This window comes from Lutra lutra, chromosome 2 (assembly GCF_902655055.1).
Source record: "Lutra lutra chromosome 2, mLutLut1.2, whole genome shotgun sequence".
In the NCBI taxonomy this organism is placed as follows: domain Eukaryota; kingdom Metazoa; phylum Chordata; class Mammalia; order Carnivora; family Mustelidae; genus Lutra; species Lutra lutra.
Window position 1 is genome coordinate 206,099,731 of NC_062279.1, and position 22,035 is coordinate 206,121,765.

The following is a 22,035-nucleotide window of genomic DNA, read 5'->3' on the forward strand; positions in this document are numbered from 1 at the left end:
AGGGTTTTATTTTTTTTAAAGCCTCCCTAACGTGCTTTGACGTTAACCTGGACTGCCTACAGGGGAGTATTTCCCTGGCCTAGAAGTCCAATTTCTGCCAAGCTCCAGCTCTCTAAACAGTGATCCTCAGACTTTCGTGTGTACACGACTTAGCTGGAGGCTCGTGAAAACACAGTGTCCTGAGCAGAGGCTGGGGGGGCCCATGCGTTTGCATTTCCCCCCAGCTCATAGGCGATGCCACAGCTGCTGGCCCGGGGACCGCATTTGGAGAATCACTGCTCTGCGTCAGTATGAGCCTGGGAGTAAGAAAAGGGTGTTCAGGCGGCTGTGGGTGGGGCGGGGGGTGCAGATAATGATCCCAAGACACTTTAAGGGCTCCAGCCGTCTCTCCAGGGTGTTGAGCCCCGGGCCTGTTTTGTGTGCATGAAGCCAGCTCTCCGGAGAGCCCAGCAGCCATAGGACGCCTTTTGGAAACATTACAAGGAGCAGCTTTAACTTCGTACCAGCAAGCCAGGAAGAAGCAGAGTAATTCTGTTGTGGGGCGGGAAAGGAACAGCACGGGCTCTACAGTCAGTCAGGACGAGCGCAAACGGAACAGACCCACCTTGACGGCCTCGAGGGCGTGCATCACTGGTTCCCACACGACACGGTAGTAGATGCTCGGGATGAGAGCCTGCGTGCATCAGGAACGATTTAATTTGCACGCAGTGTACTCTGCTGAAGGAGGCGAGGAAGCACATTAATGAGAACGATTTACGTGAAAAAAACAGAAGGTGCAGTTTTGAAACTGGGAAGGCTGGTGCTTAAAGCTTCAGTGACAGATTCACTTGTTGAATAGCTTATTTTCCAATGACAGGAAGTGAGTCATTTCTCTCTGGGAGTATATTTTTAGGCATCATTTAGTTTATTAACCCAAGTAAACAAGCCACATTTTTCATATTTGCGATCGGTCGGTGTAAAGGGAAAATAAAAATTCGAAGGAATGACAGCACTTTGTCCTGGAAACACTGACCGTGTGTGCTAGGGACTATCCGGTCACAGGTCGCTCAGACTCCTCCATGCTCCTGGTGTCAAGAGGAACCAAATCCGATGGGTGAACTCTAACACAGTTCATGTCGAAGAAAAAACCCTTGTCCTGAGTTCTAATTTCAAACAAATTGTAAGTAACACTTTTTCAGTCCTAGCCTTTCTGTTGGAAGGTTAACCAAAAAAATGACACTGTCTACAATTCAGGAAGTCAATGGCTTTTTGATTTATGACCTGATCTTTGCAAAGAGCCATGGAAGAGACAAAGAGAAAGCTTTGTTGCTTTCAGAAATTCTATTCACTTTTCTTTGTTGATATGTATCCAGGGGATGTTTGAAGATACAGGGTTTCTCTTTCTCCTCTCTTTAGAGGAAAATGTGGTAACAACTTAAAATCAATCAATTAGAGAGACTCAGACCAAGGAAGAGACAAGCCATCCATCATTTAGACAGTGTTTACTCTTCCCCTTGGCCTTTTCCGGGTTTGGCTGGGGTTGGGATGAAAAGAAGAGTTAACCAGAACCAGCTCGATGTCCAGAGCTCGGCATGGAACTTGAGCATCTCAGTGCTTGGATGGCTGTGGATGGTGCCAGAGCATCGCAGCAGCCCTGGTGTGCCATCCCAGGGGCTGAGCTCTGACCCATGGGGAGGTTTCCTTAAGGAACTAAGGTCAAATGAAAACACGCTTTTTGAAGTATCTCTTAGATAAAGTATACAGTTAATCTTTTCTTACATAGAGGAGGATTCCTGGGGTGCCTGGGTGGCTCATTTGTTTAGCTCCTGCCTTCGGCTCAGATCATGATCCCAGGCTCCTGGGATCAAGCCCTGCATTGGGCTCCCTGCTCAGCAGGAACCTGCTTCTCCCTCTCCCTCTCCACCTGCCCGTGTTTCCTCTCTCGCTTTGCTCTCTCAGTCAAATAAGTAAATAAAATCTTTAAAAAAAAAAAAAAAAAGACGAAGGAGGAGGAGGAGGAGGCGGCTTCCTCTTGCCTGGTGTGCGAGGCAGTGTGCTTTTGAAACTGACCAAAGCTTAAGGTGGCACCTTGCATTTGTGTTGTTACTCGTCTGAGAACTTACTTTATCACAGATTTCTAACAAAACAACGGTGGATTCTTTTTTTAAATTCTTGCTATATACAGTAACGTTCTGAGTGCTTTCATGAGTCTTATCTCATTTGGTTCCCTGTCGAAACAGCCGGGCAGGCATAACCATGTGTGGATGAGAAATAGTAGGGAAACTGGAATTTAACCCCAAGTCTTCCACTTCGAGCCTTCTGTTCTTTCCATTCTCCATTTTTATCCCCTAGCGTATTTTGTCTTTTGTTGATAATGCTGTCATGTTTTCTAGTTCAGCCTAGTAAGCAAGCACGGGTGGATCACGGTAAAAGTTCTGTCTTGATGTTGACGCAGGTGATCGTTTTGGCCCTGGAACTACCAGTGACCTGGAGGCGTCATTCCCTATTCAAGATGTCCTGGAAAACTACATTTACTACTTCCAGAGCGTTCATGAAAGCATTGAGCCAACGCATGACGTTTTTAGTTTTTATGTAAGTGATGGACACAGTCGCTCAGAAGTCCACAGCATCAATATCACCATTGAGGTAAAGACTTCAGGGGGCCTCTGACAAAAATGTCCCAGCATTAGCTAGCCTTCCAGGAGCTCAAAAACAAGATCGCATTTAACCTTCAGTTTTCAAGGTCAACTTAAAAATACAACCCTAACCTTGAGGACACTTGTAGAATTAAGGCTAGCATTTGGAGAGGGTCTGATTTGGAAATCTGAATTTCCACTTCGGGGTAAAATGTGTTCATTCTGTGTGAAAACGGTTTGTGAGGGTCAGACAGAGAAACAGTGTCAGTCTCATATTTATCTGAAAACAAACATATACCTATTATCCCCTGAAGCTATTGTATTTAGTCACATGCATACTTGCCTTTTTTTACATTTTTGATGCATGTATTTGTTAAATTGTAACATCAAAGAAACATGTTCCTTGATGCTGTATTTATTCTCACTTGAGCAACTGGAGAGCTTGCTCTCCCAGCCCGGTGAGACAGAGAGAGAAAAGGTAAAACTCACAATGGAATACCCTCTCTCCTAGGAAAGGACACCTTCCGAGGTGGTGCAGGGGGGCTGGCACAGGGTCAGGGAGACAGTTTTAGGAACTCACGCCTTTAAATATGGTGTCGTCCTACAGTACTATGATACTCTTCGGGTTTTCTAGGACAGTTTTGATTTCAAACAATGTGCTCTTTTATCCTCAAAATATACTCATACTTCTCTAACCACATGTCCAGATTTTTGGTCCAAAAAACACAATCACTGTCCCCATGGAAAATATCTTCAAGATTTCTGTAGAACGTCCCATTTCTTTTCAAGGGGACATTTTGCTGGTGTGACTTGCTCTTCTTTCCAACAAACCATTTTGACGGGGAATTGAAGATGGTGACCATTAAATACTGTTTTGAGAGTGAAAGTTCGTGTGACAATGGTGCTTTCGCTGACTAAGGTGCATTTTCTTTCTTAAACCAATATCCGCGTGAGACCTGATATTTTATGCTTTCATCAGAGGAAGAACGACGAGCCTCCCAGGATGACCTTGCGGCCCCTCGGCGTGCAGCTGAGCTCGGGAGTGCTGATAAGCAATTCTTCCCTGAGCCTGCAGGACCTGGACACTCCAGATAATGAGCTGGTTTTTGTATTGACAAAAAAGCCTGACCACGGTAGGACCAACTGCATGGCAAGCTTCTTAATCGAGAGGGCTGTTAGGATTTTAGAATAAGCACAGATTTCTGTTGGTTTTTCCTCTGCTTTGACTGTGCGTAGCCCATTCTTTGCATCAGAGTATAATCAGATTCACAGCTAGCCAATATTCTTTGGGGTCACCATGGACACCAGTGGTTCTAAAAAGTCTGAATCCCAGGTAATTGGTGTCTCGGAAATTCAATTTCAGCTGTTTTCTTGCTCTCCTATATAACCTCGGGCAAGACAGGTTTAGAGTTCTATTCTCAGAGCAGGCTGCATTGCTGGATGGTCCTGGGCCACCTCATGCAAGGAACAGTACGGCCCCCTTGTTACTAATTGCACAAGGTGTTCACATCAGGTTAGAGGTGAGCTGGATGTCTTTATGAACTTGATGATCCTTTTGCAAAGAAAGCACTTTTCCTGATTAAACCAGAGGTAAAAACCACCATGGGAATCTTTCACCTACTTCTTTTCTAAGTGCCGTCCCTCTGGTATTAGCCAAAGCTCTGGAACTTTCATCTCCCAGGTGGTACCTTAGTGTATCCTAACCCCCACGGTCTTTTAAAGATGAAGTTTCACTGTCGATGGAAGGTTAATAGAAGAGTCTGTTGGTCATTGCATTTTATCTTCCTTCACTTTTACTTTCTTTAATGAAGCACTGTAACTGTCCCATCATGATACACACGACCCTTGAAAACAGAAAAATATGCTCCCTCCCAAAGATGTCTAGTGTCCTTCTGAATTTAAAAGGAATTCAAAACACGGTCCCTTCTCCCCTCCCAGGTGCCCTAGAAGGAAAGCAGCAGAAGCTGCTCTTTGCACTTTGCAGGTGGGGAAAATAAGGTGTAGTTAATGCAGTGAGTTTGAGTTCATGGAGGGAGACTTGATTTCTAAGCCACTGTATTACACATGAATTGTGTCTCCTTAAGAGATTTTTGAACAGGAAAAGTTGGATCTTCTTTATTTGTAGATGAGGCCACAGAGCAGCCCCCTGTGCCTCTATAGAAAATTCTCAGTCATTGGTCATTTATGTGTGTGTGTCACCAGGAGCCTCTGAGGTGCTGGACAGTCTACCCAGGCTCATGCTAGCTGACAAAATTGGGCCATTCTTTGGTGCCATATGTATTCTACTCTTGTTTCTTTGTTTTTCTTTACTCTCTTCCTCAGGCCGTCTGCTCTGGAGGGAAACTGCTTCTGAGCCTCTGGAACATGGAAGGGTTTTAACTCAAGGCTCCTCCTTCACCTACCAGGATGTGCTGGCCGGGCTGGTCGGGTACATGCCTGGTGGCCCCGGGGTGGCAGTGGATGAGTTCCGGTTCTCCCTCACGGACGGCCTCCACATGGACACCGGGAGGATGGAGATATACATAGAGCTGCCTACAAGCGGCTCCCCCAGTGTGGCCGTAAACCGAGGCCTTCAGCTCTCAGCAGGTACCGCGGGAATGGGAGAGAGTGGCTGCAGTCCCTCCGTTCCGTTCATTCCGTCCTTGTCAGGGCGCATGTTAGCTCTGTGGGAGGGTATTGAACTAGGCCTTCAGAAGTCAGAGAGACCCCGAGGTGGGGAGAGCTATTCTTTTAGGGACACAAGCATTGTGAGTGACTAATGTAAATCTCTGTGTAACTGTCTGTGAATTTGAGAAGAGATTGAGAAGAGTTTAGAGTACTTCCAGGGCCCTCAAAACCTCAGTGTATCCAGCTACTCAGGCCAGGTTTCTTAGAACACGGCCAATGCCCAGCCAGCCCCATGGGAAACAACGGCAACAGCAACAGAAGAAATCCAACAGAGTTTTCAAAACACTTAAACTTTCAAGTGGCAGGGGAGCATGGGGGGTGCAATTCGGAAGCCATCATACACTGAAAGAGATTATAAAAATAACTGAGAGTCACTAGACGTGGTTATCCTAGGGTATAAGATTCGCAAGTTTGCCTGTCTATAAGCAGCACCTGAAGGACCCTTGACATGTCAGTCTTGAATCAGTTGGCAGTAGGGAGTCACTTAGAGAGTGCGCCATTTCCCCCCAGAACATCTGCATCCCAGTGGGGTCCTATGTGTTTATCTACCCTTAGTTTCACATGTGTCTTGTAGTGAAAACTATACAGCATGATGGTATCTGAAAATTGGCAGATTTCCAAAGGTCCCCATTATCGATCTGAGATTTCCCTCTCGCCTATTTACAAGCCGGTCAGTCAGCCCGTCGGTGTTTCATGGGTGCTGATAGAAGACAAGAGGCTCCTGGGTCAGAGACCACATACTTTGTTACTCACTGCAAGATGGGCAGCATTGCCATCAGCAACTTTGTATCGTTTCCCTCGGCACTCCAAGACTGGTGGAGATGATGCCGAAGGCCCGGAGGGATGCCTTCACGTGCAGCGGGAGGCGTTACAGAAGAGGAACGCTGAGCTTGGGGGGACTCCCCCTGTTACAGTAACAACAAGCAAGCCCGATCTTTGTCCCAGAGGAAGATCATCACCTCATCCCTCGGGGCTGCTTGCTGAGAATGGCCTGGGGAAAGAATAGTTCGGTCTTGCATCGTTGGCATTACCAGCAGGAACGCACAGGAGGCCCAGGGCTCAGCCAAACACTAGGATGTATTACACGTGAATGACAAGCATCTACTTCACCTGAACTTACTATTTTTAATATGAGCTGAACAGGAAAGCAAGGGGCAAGGCCCTGAGAAGACGTGTTCACCACTTGCTCATGTCTCGCCATCATCCCCAGCAACCTTCATAGCCTTCCAGGGCCCAGCACTCAGAGCCCCCTGTTTTATAATCTTGTAAACGTTGATTTTAACTATTTGGTTTGAGGTGGCAACAAGATGCATTTATAAGTTTATGTAAATCTGTTGCTTATGATTTAATGAACCTCAAGACGGTAAATAAGTTAGGTCCAAGAAGGTTTCACCAAAGATGTAGGAGTTGATACATCAGTCTAGAAAGGGGTAACTGCTCGGTCCCAGGAGTAGAGTGAGCACAGCACAGGGAGAGTGAAATGGATCAGGAGAGAGAAGGGCTCAGATCTAAACCCAAGGGAGGATTAACAAATTGGAAAGTTGGGATTGTTTCACTTAGGGACATTAAAATGTATGCAGCTGGAATTGGAGAAGTGCAAGCACCCAGTATTCACTTAAACCGAGGCAATGTGTGATCATTTAGTCTCTAGTCTCCTGAAATCACTTGACAATGATGGACAATGACCTTCTGTCTCCCACTCTCTTCCAGGGTCTGTTGCACGCATCACAGAGCAGCATCTGAGAGTGACAGATACTGATTCGGATGACCGCCAGGTGATGTACATAATGAAGGAGGATCCTGGCGTGGGGAGCCTGCAGATGGTGAAGAATGACAACCCTGAGCAAATCTCCGTGAACGGCCCCATCCGGAGTTTCACGCAGGCCGACATCAGCCAAGGTCAGCCAGCTCTCTTGCACCTGCCCGGACTCAGACAGAGTCCACCCACGGTAGCAAATGGGAGTTAAATGCCTGGTGGCTTGCGGCAGTAAACTGCACTCTTTGTTTTGAATGAGAGCTGGTTATAGTTTCATTTATTCTTTCTTGTCTCCTCCAATTTTTGTTTAAAAGAAAAAAAAAGAGACTCTCCTTCTTGGCTAAAATGTGTTCATGCTTTGACATAGCATTGATGAAATTTGGGGCTATTATGGAGGGAAAAAAATAATTTTGACTTGCTATGATGCTAAAAAGTGTGTGTGAGAGAGAAAAGGAAAAGGAAGTGAATTGGGATGGATTAAGGTGGAAATTATGCCTGCCTTAGGTGAGCAATTTATATCTCTCTTCAGCTCCCCAAAGAGCACAAGTTAATGAACTAAGCAAAATGGAAGGGCGTAAGTCGGAGCTGCCCCGGGGAGATGACATAGCTCATCCCTCCTCCAGGAAATGCTGATGTAACGTAGAAGCATAAGTGTTGAACGCTGCAGCGCTACTGTACAGTCCTTTCAGGAGTAAAAGGAGGGGGGGTTACATCGTGGGGGAAAAAAAGTAACCCAAAGTCATGGGACAATGTGCAATTCCATTTGGAGATGGAAACACAGCCGTGAGGAGCAGAAATAAAGGTCTTGTCCATGCGCTGACACTCAGATGGGTCACAGCCGAATTCTCATTGGGCCTGTCTGTACTTTTTACCGAAGGGCCTGGAGTGGACCACGGGGTAATAGTTCCTTAATTATTCTTGGCCTCGGTGTCTCTTTGTAAGAATGAGACTGGGTACCTCCCCCCAGATGTTTGGTTACATTTACATCATGAAGTACCTGGAGGTGATGCAGGGGCTGAACAAAAATGTCGGGTTCATGCTTCTCCCTGTGGATCTTTGTGACAAGTGTGTAGAATGTATCTGTTAACTTGTTGGTTGGAGCTGTATTCAGTGTTATTTCAGAAATGACTTAAGGCTGCCCTGGGAGGTAGGAGTGAGGCGCTCTGGGAGAATATGGGCTGCACGACGTGGGTGTCTGGCCCATGATGCGGGTGCCATCGCCGCGCATTTTCCATGTGGTTACTTCCTTCGAGTCTTTCCCAAAAGCTGAGCCTCCATGAACGGTGGTACTTGGGCTGATTTCATTATGAGAGTGTTTTTGATGAGGAGGAAGTCAAGAGTGGGAGGGGAAAGGGAGGAATTGAAAACTTCACATTAAAATGTCTAAAGCAATGTCCAAGAGAGGAAGGTGTTAATGGCGTCATTGGTGTGAATACCGATTAGATCCCCACTTCCTGCTTCAGAAATAAGGGCAGAAAGCACTGATCGTGAATCTTCATTATCTTGTCCTTTTTTACAGGGCAAGTGGAATACAGACACAGGAAAGGAGAATCTGGCGGGAGCTTTGCTTTTAAATTTGATGTGGTTGATGGAGAAGGCAACACGCTGATGGGCCAGTCATTTTCCATCAGCGTTTTGGGTAAGGGGGCATTGGGTTTCTAAAAATATTCCAGAAGGTCTGAGGTCATAGAGTGTACACTGTGCTCACCTTGTTATCCAGCCCCGTGGGACTCTGGAACCCTATCCCCTCTGCAGCGAGAAGCTCTGGCTCCTTGGGGCTCTCTTTGAGGGACAGGTCCAAGGATTATTCTGATTTTACTCCTGGGCCCCAGGCCCGGAACTGAAGAAAGGAGACTGAAAGAATCCGCTTTCCAATCACTGTTTCTGACATTTTCAGAAGACGATTCCCCACCAGTCATCACCACCAACAAAGGGCTGGTCTTGGATGAGAACTCAGTGGAGAAAATCACCGCTCTGCAGCTCTCTGCCACTGACCAGGAGAGTACGCCGACAGACCTGGTCTATACCATCACGAGACAGCCCGAGCTGGGCCACCTGGAACATGCCGCCTCACCAGGTGAGCCTGTCCTCTCTTGCTTCGTCCAACCAAAAGGTGGGATTTGTAATTGTTGGGGGCAAGCCACACACACCTAGAGCCTGCCTTGGTTAATATTTATTTTTGCCTTGTCGATTTTGACCATTATGTACTGCTTTGTATCATACTTGGCACACAGTAGATGCTCAATAATTCCTTGCTGGAAGTTGAACAGACAATTACAACTTTATGTAAGCAGTCTTCTCACCATGACCAGATGGTCAGTTCCTTTAGAGCGAACACTGCAAAACCATTTTTCTAACGTCTGAGCAGCCGGCACAGTTATGACGCACCACGTTTAAAAAATGTAATTCAGGAAATAGCCAGTGAGCATGTGTGTTGGGCAAGATTCTAGTTGAGCTTCTGCTGAGGTGGCAAAAAAAAATAGAAGAGGTCCATCACCCTCCAGTGTGCTCTGTTGGACGAGACAAGGAACCTCTGCCCGTAACCACTGATAAGGACAGAATACAGCAGGTATTTTCAGAACTGTGTAAACCTGGTGTCCTAGAAGTTCAAAAATGGGAGAGCTGCGTTAGGTAGGAAGGTGCACAGTGGTGGTGTTTAAAAGTCCCGTTACAGGGTGCCTGGGTGGCTCAGTCGGTTAAGCATCTGCCTTCGGCTTGGGTCATGGTCCCGGGGTCCTGGGTTCGAGTCCTACATTGGGCTCCTTGCTCAGTGGAGAACCTGCTTCTCCCTCTGCCTGCTGCTCCCCCTGCTTGTGCTCTCTCTCTCTTTCTCTCTCTCTGACAAATAAATAAAATCTTAAAAAAAAAAAAAATTGGCCCTTGGAAGGAGAGTTTGAGCAGCCAGAAATGGTGTTACTTTCAAAGATGGGAATGGCACACGGGCACATTCAAAAAAATAGTGAGTGGGCAGGTTTAGCTGAAGCTTATATTCTGAAATAGGAGTAGATGCGGCCCATGGGTAGACTGAGATCTTACGCGGTTTTCAAAGCTGGGATGAGGGATCCTCACGTAACTCAGCAGGTGTGGAGAGTCATTGCAGAATTCTGAGCAGGGAAGGAGAGTGACGTTGATCCAGTGCTCGCAGATGGACAGGAAGAAGGCGAGGGGAGCAGTGACAATGGGTCAGATGTCTCGCATCTGGCCCAGTAGGAGGTAGTAAAGCTTCCCCTGGAGGGGCGGTCATGGGGATGGGAAGACGAGAACCAGGTGAGAGATCATACCCAGCGCCCAGTAAACTGTGTTCAGTCAGCAGCAGTCGGTGGAGAGTGGGAGGGAGGGAAGGATTTGGGGGGCAGAACCTGTAGAACGTGGCTGCTGAATGGACCTGAGGCCCGGGAGACACTTGCCGGATGAGCCGTCTAAAGGTGGAGTTGTCTTTGTTTCCTACACCGTAGAGGCACTGGTGGTTTGCATCCTTTGGATTTCAGGTTCCAGACCCTTCCTTCATTCAGCCGGGGGAGTAACAGAATAGAGGACGTACTCACCGGGCTTCTGCTCTCTCTAATATCGGGGGTCAGACCATGAGCAAACAAGACAGATAGATCGGGTATCAATGGCTACGCGTATTTTGGGGGAGAAATAAGAGCATTCCAGGGTGCAGGGAGCAAGGGGGTGAGGGGAGAACTCCCTGTTACAAGGTGACGTTTGACCAGACGTCCGAGGAGACTGTGGGCCCCGCCATGCTGCCGTTAGAAGGAAAGGGCGTTGCAGTCGGAGGGATCATGGGTTTAACACCCCGAGGGGGATCCGCCTGGCACCTTCCATTCCAGAGGCAGCGAGACCAGCGAGTGAGAGGGCGAATGGGAGGGCGCTCTGTGGGGAGGCGAGCTTCGAGGGGCGGAGGTAGCCCCGCAGAGGAGGTGGCGGGGGCAGACCACGGTGACGGTGAGGGGTGCTGGCGGACGGGGAGGTGTTGTGAGTGTCTGGTGGGGGGTGTGGGGAAGGTCGGGGAGATTGGCCGAAATCCCTGGTGCACAGGGAGCAAACACTTCGTCCCGAAGTTCCTGGGAGAAGAACACACATCAGCACTCCTAAGACCTTGGCCGCAGAAGATGTTCCACAAGGAATTCATGAGCTAATTGCTTCTTCCAGAATCCCGTCAGGCTGCAGATTGTATCTCGGGAAGATGAAAGGCCAGACTCGTGGCTGCCGTGCGGGGCAGCTGCACCTACGCTCTGCAGCTCGGAAAGCACGGAGCCCCCGGCGAGGCTCCGTCAGCGGCCCGGCTGCGGGTGCCTCCCCGCCCCACTCGTCTTTGACGGGGGCTGTGTTAGCGCTGCAGGGCGAGGCCGCCTCCCTTACTCCTGTTCAGTTTTACAATCTCAGCCTTCCCTGGGCTTGGATTCTGGCTGCCAAGACCAGTCCTGGGCTGCCTAGGGAGGGACACTCGTGGTGGCCACACTTCTCCCTTCTCTTGGGAAGGCACCGCCAGAAATGACGGGAGCGCTCCCCTCGCCCGACACTACCGGCACCTGCCCTTTGCCTCCAGGCCGGACTTCCCAAGCCCCCGGCTCACGCCCCCGCCAGGGTTTCTGAAGCCCCTCTCCCGGCCGCGCTCTGTGGCCAGATCCCAGGAGGCCGGCCCGTCCCCTGTCCTCTCGCGGACCCTTCCCACTGCGGATGGAACCCGGCTTCCTGCCCCTCCTGCCCCGCCACGCCCATTCCGCGTCCTTTCTTTGGCCTGAATTCTCACCTTCCCCGTCTGCCCTAAGTGCGAACACAGTCCTGAACTTGATTGTTTTTAGATGTGAAAAGTGTCCCTTCAGAGGAAATGCACGGTGACATCTCACATCCCTTTCCTAAGGCAGCGGGCGCAGCCCAGAGGAGGGACCCCGCGCCTCCCCCTTCGCCTCAGTGGGCGAGGAGGGTCGGCGGGGTCGGGGCGGCCGGCGCTTGCCCCGAGGAGCGAGCGGACTTCAGGCCTGTCGTGTGTCAGCCGTGTGGGGCCTCTGGGCTGTGTGGGCTTCCACACGCCTGCACATACCCTCTCACGGGGCAGCTCTGAAGTGGCCCCGTTCACGTCTGTCTCAGTCCGCGGGTCGGACGGTTGTTCCTGTCGGACAGACGGGGAAGGCGTGCGGGTCCGTCTCCCTCCCCCGAGGAGATGCAGGGCGCCACACCCGTGCAAACTGTGCGGGAGACACACCCGGGCCTGCTGCCTCGGGGGCGTCGCGTGAGAGCGAGGCGCCGCGTGTGCCCTTGCCAAGGTTGCGGGGCCACAGCCTCACGTCAGGGACTCTGAGGACCGTTTTTTCTCGTGGCATCGGAGTAAGAAGTTACATTATTAGGACAGAGCTGAGCCTCGGAAGCGGAGACCCAAGCTGCGGTGCCTTGCACAAGAAGTTAATTTTCTCTCACAGAAAAATCCAGAGGTGGGGGCCCCGATGGCCTAAATGGTTCAGTGAACCCCAAGATGAGGCTCCCATCTCGGGTCCAAGTGACTCCTGTGACTGTTGTCATTTCCCAGCCGGCGATAAGGGACAAAGGCCAGGGGAGCCCACGCCGGTGTCTGTGTTAGGAGGATCGCAGTCTCCGCCCGGGGCAGGAGGGTGGTCAGACGCCGCCGCGAGGTGGCTGGGGTGGGACACCCCACCTGGCATCTGGTGGCTTAGCCAACGAGGAGAAGTTGTGTGTCAAAGTCAGGGAGGAGGAGGGCGCGCTCCGGCACGACCCCGGGTCTCAGCAACCCGCACACTCGCTGAGTGGCTCCTGCGGGAGAGGGACACGCGCAGATGGACACGCGCACGTGTCTCCGCGACAAGACACAGCATGACAGGACGGTGGCGAGGTCTGCCTGGGAGAGGCGTGGGGGTGAGTCAGGAGGGACTCCTCAGAGGCGTTCCTCTGCCTCTCTCAGATGGTGACGCCGACCAGAAGAGGAGACACCTTTGGGTTCTCCCCAGGAGCAGAGAGATACGAGTGGGCTGAGACTCCCGCGACACAGTGCCACGGACTGGGCTACCTAACAGAGGACACGTGTTGTCCCACGGATCTGGGGCTGGACGTCGGAGGTCACGCTGTCCGCAGCGTCGAGATCCCCCCTGAGGGCCGTGAGGGAGAACCTGTCCCAGGCCTCTCTCCTTGGCTTCTTAGAGTTGACCGTCTTCGCGGGGCGCACTCCCTGTCCCTGTCCGTGGATGCGTGTGACATACTCTCCCCTCTTCTAGGGACGCTCTTCAGATTGGGTTGGGGCCCAGTTCAGTGGCCACATCTTAACCACGTGCATATGCAATGATCCTGTTTCCAAGTGAGGTCACAGCGTGAGGTACTGAGGGTCGGGACTTCAGTGGATGGAAGGGGGAAATGGGGGGAGGAACGGCACAATTCGTTCCCTACCGGGAGGCTTTGAACAGAAGCTGGAGCAGGAGAGTGAGGGTCTCCCACCGCCTGAGCCTGCGCGGGGCCGCGGGCCGCGTGCGTGGCGCCGCCCGGGCTCTGCAGAGAGCGGGAAGGCCAAGGCAGTCGCCTCACGTCCTGTTAGGAAGGCAGTTCCTTCAAGACGCGGCCTCCGTGCACGCTTCCTGACCCGGACTGAGCTTTCTCCGACGGGCTGGCCCTCCGGGGGACTTGGGAAACCGCCAGGGTGGATGTGCGGCTCCGTGGTACGGCCGGACTCAGAGCTCAGCCAGCCGGCTCGTAACGGAGAGCGTCCTCCATGCCCTGGAAGTCCTCCGGGATGTTTCAAACGGTAACGACCCGCCCGGACAGGCAGGAGGGGCAGCGTGTGAGCAGAAACGCCGTCTTGGTGGTGAGCAGCTGAAGTCTTCCAGTACCCAATTAGCAAAGGCTCGAATATTTTTTTAAGTTTGCAGAGATGGAGAATCTGTGCTCAGTGGGACCTCTTAGATAGCAATCAACTGGGTTCATTCACCAAGCATGTTGTGGGCACCTACTGTGTGCCAGGCGCTGTTGTAGGTGCCCAGGGGTGAAGAAACAGCAGAAGTCCTGTCCTCTTGAAGCTTCTGTTGTGGATGCCATGGCCCTCATTACCCTCTGGTACGAAGTTAGGGACGTCACTTAAGTGTTCATATTAAATACCCCATCAAAATCAGTGCTTCAGACAAGAAAAATGCTACAGCCAAAAAAGTATTCTAGAAGAAATGATTCAATTAAAAATATTACGATGGTGATGTTTCAGGGTGGATCCATGAGTGGCTTTTGGGATTCTTTACCACATTTCTGCGCTTTTCACGTTCTCTTTAATAGGCATGTGTTACTCTTATATTGAAAAAAAAAATTAAAGGATAAAAGTAAAATCCAAGAGGCTCCTTGCCCAGCCTGAAAAGGTTAGATGAGTTGTACAAAAAGTATTTCTGGCAAGCATTAACTTTGGAGCTGGACAACCTTGAGTTTCACCCTGGTGGTGCCCTTGTACTCTCTGTGTGAGACCTTGAGTAGGTCACACTGCTTTTCTAATTTTACTCATGTCATAATATAGAAAAATGGAGGTAATATGCCAACCTTGACCTCCCAGAACAGTTAAAAGAGAAAACTCAGTAGGTATAAGCAAGCCTGAAACAGTGTTCCACACATGGTAGGTGCTCAGTGTTGGCTAGGTTGAACTGGGAAGATCAAGCCTAGAGCTCTCATATGCTCCTAGTGGAAATAGAAAAATAGAAAAATATTTTATAAATATAAAATTTATATTTATATATAAATATTTATATAAATATATATTTATATATAAATATTTATATAAATATATATTTATATAAATTTTATATAATTTTATATAAATTTATAATATATTATAAATATTTATTATATTTATTTTTATGTTATGTTATGTTATATAATTTTATTATATTTATTATTTATTATAAATATTAAATATTTATATATAAATAAATATAAATTTTATATTTAAAATATATATTTATAAAATTTATATTTAAAATATATATTTAAAATATATATTTATAAAATTTATATTTAAAATATATATTTATAAAATTTATATTTATAAAAAATATAAATTTATATTTATAAAATATAAAAAATTATATATCTTTATAAAAATATAAACTTTAAATTTATAAAAATTATTAAAAATTTATATTTGTATTTATAAAAAATAGAAAATCTATATTTATAAAATAGTTTTAAAAACCCACTTAGTTTGCAGTTTCCTAGAAAGTAGAGCAGGTACCCAACATATAGTCCCACCATTCCACTCTTAGAGATTTATCCAAGAATAAAAACTTATGCCCATACCAAGACTTGGGCACGAATGATCATAGCAGCTTTACTTGCAATAGCACAAAACTAGGAATGACCTAAATGTCCAACAAGAGGTGAGTGGAGAAACACGTTGTTTGTTTGACACAACCATATGATCGAATACTATTCAGCAATAAAAAAGACAAAAATTATTCAGGCATGCTGCAATATGGGTAAAACTCAAAATAATTACGTTAAGTGAAAGCATGCATAAAATAGTATATATTCTATGATTCTAATTTGAAAATAATTACAAAAAATCCAACCAATCTGTAGTTACAGAAAATAATTTTTTTGTTGCTTTGGGATAGGGTAGGGGACAAGGAAGGGAAGAATGGAAGAATTATAGAGTGTCAGGAAATTTGGGGGGTGATGGATACGTTCACTATGCTGATTAAGGTGATGGTTTCACGGATGTGCCAAAGCTCATGAAATTGTGCACTTTAAGTATGTGCAATTTATTATGTCAGTTTCTTCTCGATAAGAAATGTTAAGAAAAGATCAATTCCAAACCTTGCTTTCCAAGAAGGAAAAATCTATCACGTTTCTTAATCACTCCCAGACTAACAATGCGTATAAAGGGAACAGGGAAGTGGGTGACTTGTCTGGATTCTCACAGTTTGACTGTGAGAATCCAGACAAGTATTTCCCCATGAGCTGGGGGGATAGACTCACAGCAGGGAAAGAGATTTAAATTTCTCAGTGCAGACAGTCTGAAGTTATTAGATTTTTAAAGAATGTATGAATTTCTGTCTAGATCCACAAGGCAAAGCGTTAAGACAGGGGGCCGCATTTTTTGCCTGTTAACAGCTGATGTAGCAAGCACAGAAATATCAAATGCCTCCTCATCAAAAGAAAATAATGCCCCAATATTCAGAAGGCTGTTGTATCTAGGTAACAAATTTCAGATGATAAAGAGAGTTGCAAATGTAAACCATGCGGGTTGATTTTTTTTTTAAGAAAGATAAAGCCAGTGATATTGATGTCCCAGTTAAATGTAAAACAGTCAAAGTGGAATCTCTGTTTGTTTGTTGGTTTTTTAACTGAAAAGCCAAACTGGTTTTGCCAGGATTAACAGTAATAAATAATATGTCCCAGGAAGCAGCAAATGAATTTCAAGACCAAACCAAAGGACTAGATTCAATGGATTAATAACCTAACACCCAGAATCGGAAAGAGGGAATTTGCGCTGAGGGAATAAAAGATGTGGTTTTGTTTCAGTCTTGGCTGCACAGACCATGAGCCACAGAAACCCTAACATAGAAGCAAGAATTCTGGGCTGTTTTGCTAAATGTTGCGGGACATGTAAAAACATAAGATGTTACTCATTTGTGAGCTATGTTGGCATTATCTAAAAATCACTTGAGTTTTTTTTTTTAACTTTTAAAACAAGTCTGAAAAAAATTTAATGTGCATCCTCTTTATCATGCTATGAAAGGATGCTGGTGTTTTATTTAGGTCACTTAAGAGTTGAGATAGAATGATCGCGCCAACCCCACAGTCATGCAGTAAGGTTTTGTAACTGCCAGCCTGGCCCAGGTGGTATATGAGAAGCTGGAAATCATAGACCAGAGAGATGAAAGGGACCTTGCAGAATATCCAATGAAGTCATGGATGCCAGGCTCACCAGTCACAGAGAAAAGCTTATGTGTAGCCAAGCCCAAGACTCCAGTGTTCGAAAGCAAAACCATCACACAATATTAAAAATTAGGACAGGTTTCCAAAAAGGACTATGAGGCCATGGGGGCATATAAAACTTAGGAGAGAGGAGTTTGGAGACTAAGGCAATGGCTCTACGTTTCACAGATTTGACCTGCATACATAAACCCCCAGAGAAAGGAGAGGAACATTTATTGAGCACCTGCTGTTGGCTTGGCGCATAGCAGAAGCCAGATAATTAAGTTAACACGTGCTCCCACGGAACATATGCTGTGGTAGGGAAGAAGATACACAGACGACTCTAGCACAAGTTCTCAGAGAAGCACTTAAATGCTATAAAAGATATACAAAGGGCTCCGTCTCGTGAGAGCATGCCATTTCTCTGGCATTAGAAGTATGGCTAGCATTTGGACATCCTTTCTCTGGTTCTCGCTTCCCCTTCTGCTAGGTACCCAGATTCGTTCCTTTACTCAAGCTGACCTGACTTCACACAACATTCAGTACGTCCACTCCAGCGACACCGAGAAACACTCCGACGCCTTCACCTTTACACTCTCCGATGGCATCAGTGAGGTAGGCAAGGCACTCCGTTCCCTCAGGGAACGTGTTCTGATTCGGAAGTCTTCTTTGAAGGGAGTGTGCAAAGCAACTCTGTAAGCTTCACTCTCCCCTGCTCTCACCCAAAAATAGTGGAGAGAGAACACCTACCTTCTACTTATGTGGGTGCCGGGGACAGGTGTCCCACCTGCACTTTCTGCCATTTAGGTGACCCAGACTTTCCATATCACCATACGCCCTGTGGACGATTCGCTCCCTGTTGTACGGAACCTGGGCCTGCGGGTACAGGAGGGTGTGAGGAAGACCATCACTGAGTTTGAGCTCAAGGCGGTGGATGCAGACACAGAGGTAAAAGCAATCCCCTCGGTTCCCCGGCTGAATGAGGGCTGATCTGTCACACTGGGATTCTGTGTCCCCAAGGGTAGGGCAGAGTAGCGAGGTTAGTGCAAGCATTCTTGAGAGGTTAGAAATCAGAGGACACTGTGGCCTTCTGGAAAAGAGAAGCTAATATATTTGAGATTGAATTGTTTTTAAACCCTTTCTGAACTCCTAGATACATTCATTCTCTCCCCTGATTACCGGGAACAATCCCTTAACATGCTGATTTTTTTTTTTTTTACGTGATTCATAGAAAATTAGATAGATGACCTTTCAGCCAGTTTTTTTATTCTTTCTTATTGAAGCAAACAAAGGTTTGGGGCACCTATTCGTTTTTCCTATCATTTACCTCCTTCATTCAGACTTCTCTGAATGACAATGGAATATTGCGATTTGCACTTCCTCCAAGAAGTAGGCTTTATTCAGTAAAACAGGGCACGTAGAGACTAAACTCTTATTCTCATGATGCTTTCAGAGTCTAACATTCTGGCCTGACTTAGCTCTCACAGAGGGCCATCGCCTTGTCCGTTAGTTCTCTTCCCCTTCCCTGTGCCGGCACTCGATCTTTCACTTATTCTCAAAAATACTGATCACCTGGTACATGCCAGCCTCTGCTCCAGGTGCTAAGGACAGGGCTGTGAACAAACCCCAGCTCCAGCCTTAGGGAGTTTTCAGCTTTTGGTTAGGGGAACAGTCAAGAAAGAACATGTAATACCATGTCGGAGATGATGAGGGCTGTGAATTAAAAAACAAAGCAAGGTAAAGGAGATGGAGATTGGAGGGTGTGTTATTTTAGACGGATGGTCAGAGAAGTCTCTGAGGAGCTGATATTTGAGCAGAAATAACATGAAGTGGAAGCAAGCGATGCAGTTATCTGAGTTACTCTCGGAGCAAAACCAGGAGCACAAAGGCCCTGTGGTCAAGTGTGCTTGGAACCTTGGAGTCACAACAAAGGAGCGAAGAGGCCGGAACCGGGGAGCAAGTAGGAGGAAAGAAGGCAGCCAGAGAGGAACCCTGCCACCAGGTCACAGAGGAGGGCCTCGCTGGCCCAGGTCAGGCCTTTGCATTTTATCCTAAGTTGGTGGCAAGTCACTGGGAAGGCTTGAGTGTGGTTTTCTACATCTTTTATTTTTCCTTCTGTGTCCCACCCTCGAAGCTGCAATTAGAAATGGGAAATTAGCTTCTGTTTGATGCATATGGGATTCTATATATGAGAATTTTGGAAAAGTGTTGGCGGGGGGGAGTTGGGAAAGAAATGAGTAGTTATAAAAGGTCTAGCTCCTATCACCCTAGTAGAGGTAAAACAATTCAGGTTTTCCCCTATGACCCCTAAAAGACAAATTTAAATGTCTTAGTCTCACCCCAGAAGGCACCAGAACATAAGTTCAAGTGTAATACCCAATACAGTTTCTCTCCTTAGTTTTATTTTTGATATGTCTAAAGAAAATGCAATGCTTACTTCATAAGCGTCTTTGGGTTTGACCACCCTTGACTGCCTGCTGGCCGTCCCTCACAAGTCTGGTTTGGGGCACCTGGGTGGCTCAGGCAGTTAAGCGTCCGACTCTTGGTTTTGGCTCGGGTCACGATCGCAGGAGTTGTGGGATCGAGGCCTAGGTTGGGCTCGATGCTCAGCAGAGAGTCTACATGAGGCTTCTCTCCCTCTGCCCCTCCCCAACCCGCCAAATAAATAAATAAATCTTCCGAATCAAAACGAATCTGGTTTCTATTACAAACTTCCCTTCTCCTCCTTGACAGGCCGAGTCTGTCACGTTCAGCCTCGTACAGCTCCCGCAGCACGGCACCATCGAGCGGACCACCAACGGGCAGCGCTTCCGGCCCGCGTCCACCTTCACCATGGAAGACGTCTACCAGAAGCGGGTTAGCTACAGCCACGATGGCAGCAACTCCCTCAGAGACCGGTTCACCTTCACCGTGGCGGATGGGACAAACCCCTTCTTTATCGTTGAGGAAGGAGGAAAAGAGGTGAGGGGCAGACGGCAGAGAGAGAGGCAGAGTGCGCCGGAGGTTGTCCAGAAGCCGAACGGGGCATTTCTCAGCCGAGAATAGCATTGTTTTTATTCTGTCTCTCATCGGACCTGGGCAAGTTGGTTAAGTTCTCCAAGTCTCAGCTTTTCATCTGTGAAATGGACGACGCCAATCACCAGCTTCAGTTAGTCTAAGGATCAAACAACACGAAGAAGGGTGATAGTGATTGTTCCTGTGACCGTCATTATTTCTCTTTTCCCTTTGGCCCACCGTTGACTCGTTTCATCTTTCTTTCATCTAATTCGAGTAGCTAATCTCAAAGGATTGTAGATTGTCTTTCTCTTTTATGTGTGCCCTCAGCCAGCCAGAGTTTTTCAATCTCCTGAATAACAACCTGGTTAGGAGTATGGCTTTCGCCTCTGAAAGACACTGATTTAAATTCTGGTTTTCTCACTAACTAGCTGAGATGTCTGTAAAATGGGGATGGTGTCTGTCCTTCTGCTGCGCATCGAGCACTTGGCCCAATGCCTTACACAGGCAACATAGGGCTCTGGCTATAATACCGTCATATGTCACCACCGCTGTCATCGTTTTAGGACCAGCTGGTGAAACAGGTGAAGGTGTTTTTCCCTTGAGCTCCTGCAGTTTTTGTCAGAGCTTTCCTTCCCTAAGAGAATCGCTCCCTTCCAAGGTTCAGGTGTCCGGAAGAAACTTGAAGGCGGCCTCTCCATCCCCACCGCCGCCGTTTTTCCTCACTGCTTCATTCCTCAGCCAGGTCTCCGGGGGTCCTCGCCCTCCTCTGGCAACAAGGGCGGCTGCGGAGAAAGGTGGGCCCGAGGACCCGCCCGCACTCGCAGGTCCGTGTCTGGCTCAGAAGCAGTGTGGCTGAGCAAGCGCCCCCGCCCTGCTACGTTTCTGGACACCAGAAGGGTCAGCCCCTCAGTCCTGTGTGGTCCTTTCCTATCCGGAGGCTGATTGGGAATGATTCCTTTCTGGAAGCAAGATCCCCCGCATCCTCTAGCGACAGTCCGAACGAAGGTCATTGTCTGCTGGCCCAGGTGTCCGTGAGGCGGCTCTTGGGATCTCCTGCCATTTTGGTGTCCGCACCGCTTCACCACCTGGTGGCTCGTTACTTTTATTTTTTCTCTTCTGAACCGTGGCTGCTCCCCCCTTCATTTGACTTTCAGAAGAGAAGAGAGATTTCAGGATGAATCAGCAAGAGGGCTTCCTCTCTGGTAAACATAAAAGGTCATGGTAGGTCTCCAGAGAGACTGTACTATTGTTGAAATGGAAATTATTTAGTGAGGGTTGCCGAAGACCGAGAAGCCAGCATCTCACTGCCCTGCGCGCTGGCGCGGGCCTTATCGTCCCAGAAGCAGAGGTTCTGGGCCGGACTCGCCACATACGTGCCGTGCGTGTGTGTACGTGTGTCTGCATGAGAATGGAATTCTAGACCAGGTTCTTTTCACTGGTCCCACAAATGCTTTCCTCTGCCCCTCCCCCCCATATGGACAGTTGTCTCTCGGAAAAAAAAAAAAAAAGGAAAGAAAATATCCTCCCACGAAATTTCTTCTCACACCTGGCAGAATCCCACCTGGAGAGTCTGACATTAGCACAGAATGGTGAGATCAGTCTGCCTCTCCTGAAAATTTCGACAGGAGTTATTGAAAGGAAAATACTGTTGCTGTTTCACCTCAGGGCAATATTGAACCCATCTAAGGAATGCGTGGGTGTGTGAAAGTCAACTTTTCTTCTCACATTGTCCCCACTTGATCAATCAGCCTTCTTTGTGCCTCATGCCAAGGGTGATAAGCAATGGACACTGGCAGGGCTGCCCATTCTGAGGTGCCAACAGATGTCAGGAGATCCAGCTTTGTATGTGGTAGGACATGACATATTTCAGATGTCCTTGAATGATGACTTTTCTCTTTTGACTTCCCCCATAGGTTAAGACAGCGGCACCTCAGCATTTCCAGGTAGACATCCTCCCGGTTGATGATGGCACTCCTAGAATTGTCACCAACCTGGGGCTCCAGTGGCTGGAGTACATGGATGGCAAGGTAAGGCCTTTCCATCTGCCACACTCACGTGAACCAATGTGGGTTAAGTCCTTATTTGTGACCACATGGAGATAGA

The 22,035-nt window shown here is 47.8% G+C and overlaps 1 protein-coding gene across 1 annotated transcript in view; it reads left to right on the plus strand.

Annotated features, from left to right (window-relative positions):
* FRAS1 (Fraser extracellular matrix complex subunit 1) overlaps positions 1-22,035 on the plus strand; it is a 413,592-nt gene that overhangs the window by 327,089 nt on the left and 64,468 nt on the right. The window contains 10 exon segments of the mRNA XM_047719626.1: positions 2,435-2,625; positions 3,595-3,748; positions 4,938-5,201; positions 6,993-7,181; positions 8,558-8,677; positions 8,936-9,115; positions 17,426-17,550; positions 17,743-17,883; positions 19,669-19,896; positions 21,846-21,959. Of these exon segments, the coding sequence (XP_047575582.1) occupies positions 2,435-2,625; positions 3,595-3,748; positions 4,938-5,201; positions 6,993-7,181; positions 8,558-8,677; positions 8,936-9,115; positions 17,426-17,550; positions 17,743-17,883; positions 19,669-19,896; positions 21,846-21,959 (1,706 nt within the window).